General features: G+C 40.1%; 1 protein-coding gene across 1 annotated transcript; it reads left to right on the forward strand.

The window, feature by feature from the left end:
* Positions 1-6,327: 6,327 nt before the first annotated feature.
* On the forward strand, positions 6,328-7,509 carry LOC140163627 (type-1 angiotensin II receptor B-like). The gene has a single exon (XM_072186941.1). It carries the CDS (start codon positions 6,328-6,330, stop codon positions 7,507-7,509), a length of 1,182 nt encoding a protein of 393 aa, XP_072043042.1.
* Positions 7,510-8,004: the final 495 nt, after the last annotated feature.

Genomic DNA, 8,004 nt, shown 5'->3' on the forward strand with positions numbered 1-8,004 from the left:
GTGGTAGTGGCCCCGTAAAAAGCAAAGAAAAGATACCATAGGCCCGTAAAGAAAAGAAAAGAGACAGGTTGGCCCGTATATAGTAAAGCAAAGAAAATATGCCTTAATTATAAGGTATCTTTTGTTTACCTTTTACGGGCCCCTGAAGTCCCTTTTCTTTGCTTTTACTGCCCCATAGTAAAGTATGTTTTCTTCATTTTTTACGGGCCACCTAGGACCCCGGGGAAACGCACCCGGTTACCCTCCCTTGTCGGCGGCACTGGAAGAACTACTTCACCCTGGAGGGTTTGACCGCTTAGGGAAGTGAGTCTACTACATACAACACTACAACCATAGCATCGCTTCGGTCCTCAAACAGGGCATCAAAGCAGCCACCATTGCAACATATGAGCTTGGAAACACAGTAGATAACCTTTGAGGCCATAGGGTTCACTTCTGCAACGTGTTCAAGGCCCATCCAGTAGAGTCTGACATAAGCTTAGCTCCTCCCATGTCTATCCCGATATGCGGAAGCTTCATCAGCAGAAACACCGCTTGAGGATTCTAGCAGCCACCAGTCATGCCAGTCATGGACCTGTCCTGATCTGTCGTTCGTCTCATTGAACATCAGGCACCCCTGCTCAAAGCTCCCAAGGTCTGACCACTGTTATATCATTGCGTCCATATCAAGCTGGAAATATCAAGTCTCGCAAGAAGAGGTGGAATTTCCAAAAGCAAACTGGCCGAATTCAAGAAATTTACAACTAAGCTAATATCTTATTTGCCAGACCCTGTTGCCAGTATTTTATGTGATTGTCTTATTCTGCATGATGCTACACCAGGCGACAAAGCATTTGATTCCAAGAGTCAGGAGAAACCTATACATATTATACTGGGACAAAGACTGCGATGTCCTGAACCAGACCTACATGAAGAGAAAGAAGTAGCTTGTTTCCGACATGCCCAAATGAGACTGTCAGCAGTACTCCTATGCCGACGACTCATCACTCGTAGTAGCCCATCTTTCTAGCTCTTTCTTGAGCTATTCCGTAAAGAAATGGTAAACTTGCATCAATTGTGTAATCATGGCAATGAAATGCGTCAAATTGCATTAATTGCTTAGTTTATTATATTATTCAAATCGTATTTGATTCAATTAACAAAATCATGAAATCACATTCGTCTTGTTAGATGTTACAGCTATAAATGTAGAAGTGAATTCGTCATGATTATGACCACTTTCATTCAATTGAATACCTGAGTGGAAGAAGGGCCCAACTCCAATTTTTTTACAAAAATGAGTTAGACCCAGCATTTTATTGCCAGCAGACTGTTCTTCCTTGTGTGTGAAAGATGAGCCAAAATTCACTCTCTAAATAGTCTTCCATGTAAACGTAATCATGGTTTACATGGAAGAAAGGCCCAACTCCATGGAGTTGGGCCCTTCTTCCACAAATATTGGATTAAAGAGGAATTTTGTTCATCCATGAAATCTGCTTTTCACTACAATAAACTTTCTTGTTAACATATTACATGCTTCTACTTACAAGCCATATTATAACATTTGCTGAGGAAGACGCCCTCACTGAATTTTTAAAATTCCTTTTTTACACGATTAAATTGTACTTTATTAAACCAATATACCCTGCAAAAATCAAGACTCTAAGTGTTGTAGTTTTGTCAAAATCCGTGATTTTGAATTAAAGGCTGATTCAGCGCTTTATTATTACGATGGAATTATTAGTCGAACGCATACACGATGTTCATAACACACAGTACGTCACGGCGTGCAGGACGGTGATATACACAACAAAGGGTCGTACCACAAGGCTTTTGACTAACACACGCGTCGCGTCGCGTCACGTCACGTCACGTCACGTCACGTCACGTCGCGTCACGTCGCGTCACGTCACGTCACGTTGATATCTTCATGAGCGAACGAACTTGCACCCGCTGGGCCTGTTGAAATCAAAACAAATCTTTGCCGGGGGTCCACTCTTGCAGTAATGTTCATGTCAAATCCGACCCCATTTAATGGGTTCTCTGGGTTCAAAAATCCCACTCAATCAGGCCCAGGAAACTCCACAAATTACCCTCACGGAGGCTCCCAATACCGTCTAAAAAGAACCCCAAGTGCCCCATCTACTGCAAGAGTGGACCCCCGGCAAAGATTTGTTTTGATTTCAACAGGCCCAGCGGGTGCAAGTTCGTTCGCTGTCGATATCAGCATGTGTGTATCATATGCAATAGAGCAGGCCATGGAAAACACGTGTGCAACAACGTAACCAAGTAAAACAAACACAGCTGTATGGAATTTTCCATTGAAAACTCTGAGGTCGTATTCTTGAAGACGGGTCAACCTTAGGCCTGGGAGGCTCTTTGGCCATGGTGGGGTGGGCTGGGTCATGTTATTGCGCGGTTGTGGTGTTCATTTCTGCCTCCGCAGGAGGTAGTATGCTTTGAAATTTACACCTAAAATGCCGCACATTGCGCGGCATGTAGGCCGATTGTACAAATTTATATTCTGACAAGTACTCTAATTTCCGCCCAATATCGAGAGCCCAATATATATCCCCCACCTCTTTGCGCCATACATATTCGCCTATCGCCATTTCCGAATGTTCAAAAAGGTAATCACGCTTCCTCAGCATGTGCAATAAATTAGCATTAATTCTATAGGGATTCTAGAAACGCCTAGCACGTGGCGCCAATGGCGTGGGTCTATCAAGTTAATGAATTATGCATTAGAATATTTTCAAACTCATATGTTGTATAATTGAAGACCGAATTAAAAAGACTAGCTTGCGTATGCCGTCCTGTAAACCAGACCAAAAATGCCATACTGCGCAGGTCAGCAACCAATCACGGCGCGCCTTTGTCATGACGTCAGACGCAAACTAGTCTTTTTTAATTCGGTCTTTAATTATAGGTTGTAAGCCTCAGCGCTCATCAGCAGCCACACCACCTCAATGCCTTCGGTGTGATCAGCAGCTTTATCGTTGAAGACAAGTTGGAAAACCGTTATGCTGTGGCAATGGGAATACACCTCAAACAAGGTTTAATTTCATGATTACATGAAACCTGATTATTAATGCAAAACTTTGGCTGGAGAAGTTGAAGCTGACGTTCATGGCGACACTTTGGATGTGATAATTTGACATCATGGATTGTTTTGTGCAAAATTGGAGGTATTTTTGTGCCACGGCGAGTCAGCAGACCGACTGGCATGCATGCTAGGCTCGACTAGGCCACAATCATGATCCGATGCATTTGAACTGCAATGTATGGTATGATACGCCTAGCCGCGCCTATGGCCGGCTTCATTGCTGCCCGGGCATTGCTGTTCAAATACATGTACTAAAGTATTGCAATTTTATTGCGTTGATATAATTCGGAATAATTCGTTTTAAAGTATTTGCTTCCCTAATTCCCATGCGTGGTTGTGTTTTATGTTCTACTGAGTACTGTTGCAATATTTTTGCATGCATACCCATGACCGTTTCAAGACTTTGACTGAGAAATTTGCTTTTTGTTTGTTAAGATAAAAATCAAAAAATCAAATGCAAGAATCATCTTTCCCCACACAATACTTCTTACAAACAAGGTGTTGATATTGGTCCTTTCGATGCAAGACAAAGCACAAATGAAGGAAACAAAACAAAACAATGTTTTTTATTTTTTATTCAATTACACATACAAAAGAGTAATGACCTATAAAAAGACTCCCCTAAATATAATAATATTAATATTATTTTAGTCCTGAATACAAAATATAATAAACAAGCATTAAAAAATCTGAAACGTTACAATCGTAATTTTCAGTCAAAAAATCCACGAGAAATGACTCTTGATAGGGGCCTACAACTTAGGCATATATGCATTTAAAAACAGAAACGGCTGCCTGCATCTGGAACTCTTCATATCTGAAAGTTTGAAGGTCTTATTTCATACATCAGAATTATCTGCAAGATTGCAAGATGGCTTTAGGTGACCGTGGCCCTATTGGCTAATGCACAAATTTAGATTTTCTTTCTATTTAAATAATATGTTAAAGCTTATGCCCTGTAGATTACATTCGGTTCTTGAGATATGGCCTGTCAAAATGGTGCGAACCCAAAACAAAAAATTGGCAACAACTTTCTTTTTTATTTTCTATATTTTTGACAAGTCCAGTTGCCAGATGATTTTCTAATTACATGTATGAATTATGCAAAGTAAAGATTTCAGATACAATTAAAAGAGCTATAGTAGGCCTACTGAGGCATGGTACATGGGTAGAACACACACTGTAGACCTACTACAAAATTACGGTTGCGTTTGGCAAATTTCAATTTGCATAATTAATTTGGGCCACTTATTAGAAAAGTTGATTAGGGCCCTAATTAATTATGCAAATGGAAATTTGCATGGAAAAAGGCATTCATGGGTTTTATATCTTATTTTGTAGCCGATCTGAACATTCTACTTTGTACAATTCTTGCATATATAATTAGAAAATAAGGCCTACCTGACATCATTGCATATCAAAAATAAAAGAAATTTGTTGCCAACTTCTTGGTTTCGCGCCATTTTGACAGGCCATATATTTTGGTAACCGAATATCCGATTAAAATAAAATTTTCAGTCTTGTAATCAGGAGAGAATGGACTCACATATTTCAATCAGACAAAAATCTATATCCAATAGCGTTACCTTAAAGCTAGCATTATAAGTGTCTCCTTAACTAATAACAAAAGGTGCCCATTGGTATCTTGGAGGCATTGTCTTTTTTAAAGACATTTCTTGTTTCGTGGCGTCTGCGGGTTTTTCTGCGGGGCCGGGGTGTGTCCTGGGACGGGTGTTAGCCCCTTTGCGAGAATACGGCCCGGGGTATTTTCCACAGTTTAAAAATAGCCACGCGTATCCCATGCATTCATATCGGGTCTTTTCAATGGAAGTTCCTAGTGCATGTTCATGGTATGTGCTAAGCGAAACATTGATTGGGGTGCAAACAAGGGTCATGTTGAGTTCTGGCTTGTTTTGGGTGATTGGATCGGGTTGTCAAAAGGCAGTAAATACAGGTGGTTGTCAAGCATTCTCAATTGGCAAAAGAAATACAAACTAAGTGGCGAAGGGAAAAAGTTTCCGGGAAAGTTTTTATCAAATAAAAATAAAATAGGAGTTGAAAACAGAGAATTGAGGGACCCAACGGTACCCAGTTCGTTGGGCGGGGTGTTATGTGGCCCACCTCGGGTGCATTCACCCAATGCCCCCCAGCTTGATAGAGGTCAAGGTCAAATTGGATCTCAACCGTATGACTTGTTTGTAACTTTTAAGAAGATATCAACGTGACGTGACGTGACGCGACGTGACGTGACGTGACGTGACGTGACGCGACGCGTGTGTTAGTCAAAAGCCTACCACAACATGACCGAAGGAGTGGCGACATGTGCGCTGGTAGTAAATTCCAATTTTCTTTGCTTTGCCGTAGTTGTTCGGCTCAAAAATAAAAGGGATATATCTGACAGTAAAAGCTAACATTTTATGGCAAAGAAATGCTAATCTATTTTGTTTGAAAATGTTATAATATTGCTTTAATGGATAATTACCTAATTTCTGTAGCTATTTATAACACATCTGCTTGGCGAACTGTCACTTGCAAGTATATTAGTGGAAGAAGGGCCCAACTCCAACTCGTATTAAGACCTGTACCGTTGCCATGGAAACATCATATATAATTTCGAATGTATGTAATATTGTATGTTCATGTATTAAAGGTCCCCTGAAGATGAAAACATTCTGTCTATAAAACTTTTCCAAATATTAAGTTTTTTCTTAATATCTCAAAAACAGTGATGGAGTTGGGCCCTTCTTCCACTCAGGTATTCAATTTCAATATTAACTCAAAATTCAAAATAGTCCAAAGCGTTATAGGCCTAAGTTGATTTGATTCTAGTGTATTGTGATGTTTTGTTTATGCGCTGTTTTGTCCAGACCGTCTGTACTTAGTTTACAAAAAGTACATAATTATTTTATAAGATTTTCCTTAAACATTTAACAGTTGAAGAACCAGAAAACCCAACCTTTACACATTTTTTGTGGGACATTCCTCGTATTCAAAATGCAATTGGGTGTGTCTGATGTGCTCTCAGGTTCCATAAATAAATACGTGAAAACGTCGCTATCCGAGCCTTGAAAACATCAATCTTTCTAACAAAACAAGAAAATGTGCATTTCTACAAGGTTGTTGATATAGCGGGCGCTATTTTTTGCTTAGCTTACAAGCGTGCTGAAGGTAACAAACATCATATAAATATTACCGCCTTTCTATCAAACGTACTTGAAATCTCTTGCAACGAGTCAACCGATATGGATGACAATCGAAGATTCGGGGAACTGCTCAGTAACAACTCGTATGAGGATTATATAAAGGAGTCATCTGTTAGCGTAGATGTCAGCCCTTTTGACAGTCTACAATGCCCGGCAGATGCAGTACAAGTCAATCTCTTGTATTACCCAGAACAAGAGATTGATCTTCTTTTGTACTCAACAACCGACAAAATCATGATCAGCAAGGTTTTCCCTATCATCATCGTAATCGGTATATTGGGCAATTCTGCATTCCTGCTGACGCTGATTCGAGTTCGTCAAATGCGGACGCTTATAAACTTTTACTTGGCCAATTTAGCCTTTGCTGATCTCTGTCTTGTGATTGTCACCACAGCAAACTACTTCTACAGATTTATTTGGTCGTCAGAATTCATGAGCGGCACTCCTTGGAAGTATGCCCCATCATGTGCGATACTTGCAATTGCCACATATGTGCCATATTTTGCGTCTATATGCCTGGTCACGTTGGTCAGTATAGAGCGTTTCCTTGCTATCTGCTTCCCATTAAAACACCGAATGATGAACAATAAATCCCGTACTATCAAGATGGTGTTTGTCACATGGTTGATAGCATTTGCACTTGCAGCTATCGTTGCTCCACAATCGTCGGTATTCTACAGGTTCTGCATTGTGTGGCCTGTGAAATGGCAACATCGCTTACCTGCTGTTTTTTCTCGCTGTTACTCAGTGAAAACAGAATTCTTTGACATTTCCAGTGTTGCTCAATTTGTGCCATTTATTATTGCCCTCCTTCTGAATACCACACTGTATTTTCTGATTGTCCGACGTCTTAGTCAGCGCGACGTACGTGATACGCATAATATGGGAGATAACCAGGCACAGAATCAAGCACAAAAGGTTCGTAACGCAGTGGCGCGTATGTTGGTTATCAATGGCATTGCCTTTTTCTTGTGTTTGACGCCATTTCAATTTTATAATGTGTACTATCTGGCTGTAAGAAACACAAACGTAATGGTACTTGATGACAGACATGTTTACATTATAGCATGGGTTGGACGGTGTTTTACCGTGTTTAATTCAGCCATCAATCCATTCATTTACAGCGCTACCAATGCGCGATATCGACAAGCATTTATAACTGCCATTGGTTGTATTCCAAAAAAGACGCAACATCAGCGAAATATGACAACGTCAGTATAAGCTGTAACTGCCAACTACAACTGTTATAGCTTTCGGTAGACAGGGAATTACAATTATTATTTTGTAGAAAACATTATCGATTCAAGTGATAATCAACACGATCAAAGTAGTTAAACAGACGTACCCCATCAATAACTATACATTGGCGTCAAACTCCAATTTCAAGCACTATCAAACATTTGGTTCATTTTGTTAGTATAGGTAGTTCCAGTTGCTCCATGTATCTTCCATGGACATACCCTTATCATTTTACTACATCTATATGGACATGAATTTCTTTTCGGCCTAGAAAAACACATTCAGTCAATAATTGGTCAATTGTAGGAAATGCCAAAAAGTTGAATGGATTAGACCTTTTTTGGTAGCTACTGCATCGCCATTCTGTAGCGGCGCCTATTTTGCAGTTTGTGTTAGAACCATCAGAAAAGGCTTTTCATTTATAGATTGATGAGAACGTGTTTATACCCGTACCTCTTTTCCATGATTAGCCTTGGA

Source organism: Amphiura filiformis, chromosome 11, assembly GCF_039555335.1.
Source record: "Amphiura filiformis chromosome 11, Afil_fr2py, whole genome shotgun sequence".
Taxonomy (NCBI): Eukaryota; Metazoa; Echinodermata; class Ophiuroidea; order Amphilepidida; family Amphiuridae; genus Amphiura; species Amphiura filiformis.

Excerpts from the sequence above, each read along its gene's own strand:
- LOC140163627 (XM_072186941.1), top strand. The coding sequence starts at position 6,328 with ATGGATGACAATCGAAGATTCGGGGAACTGCTCAGTAACAACTCGTAT.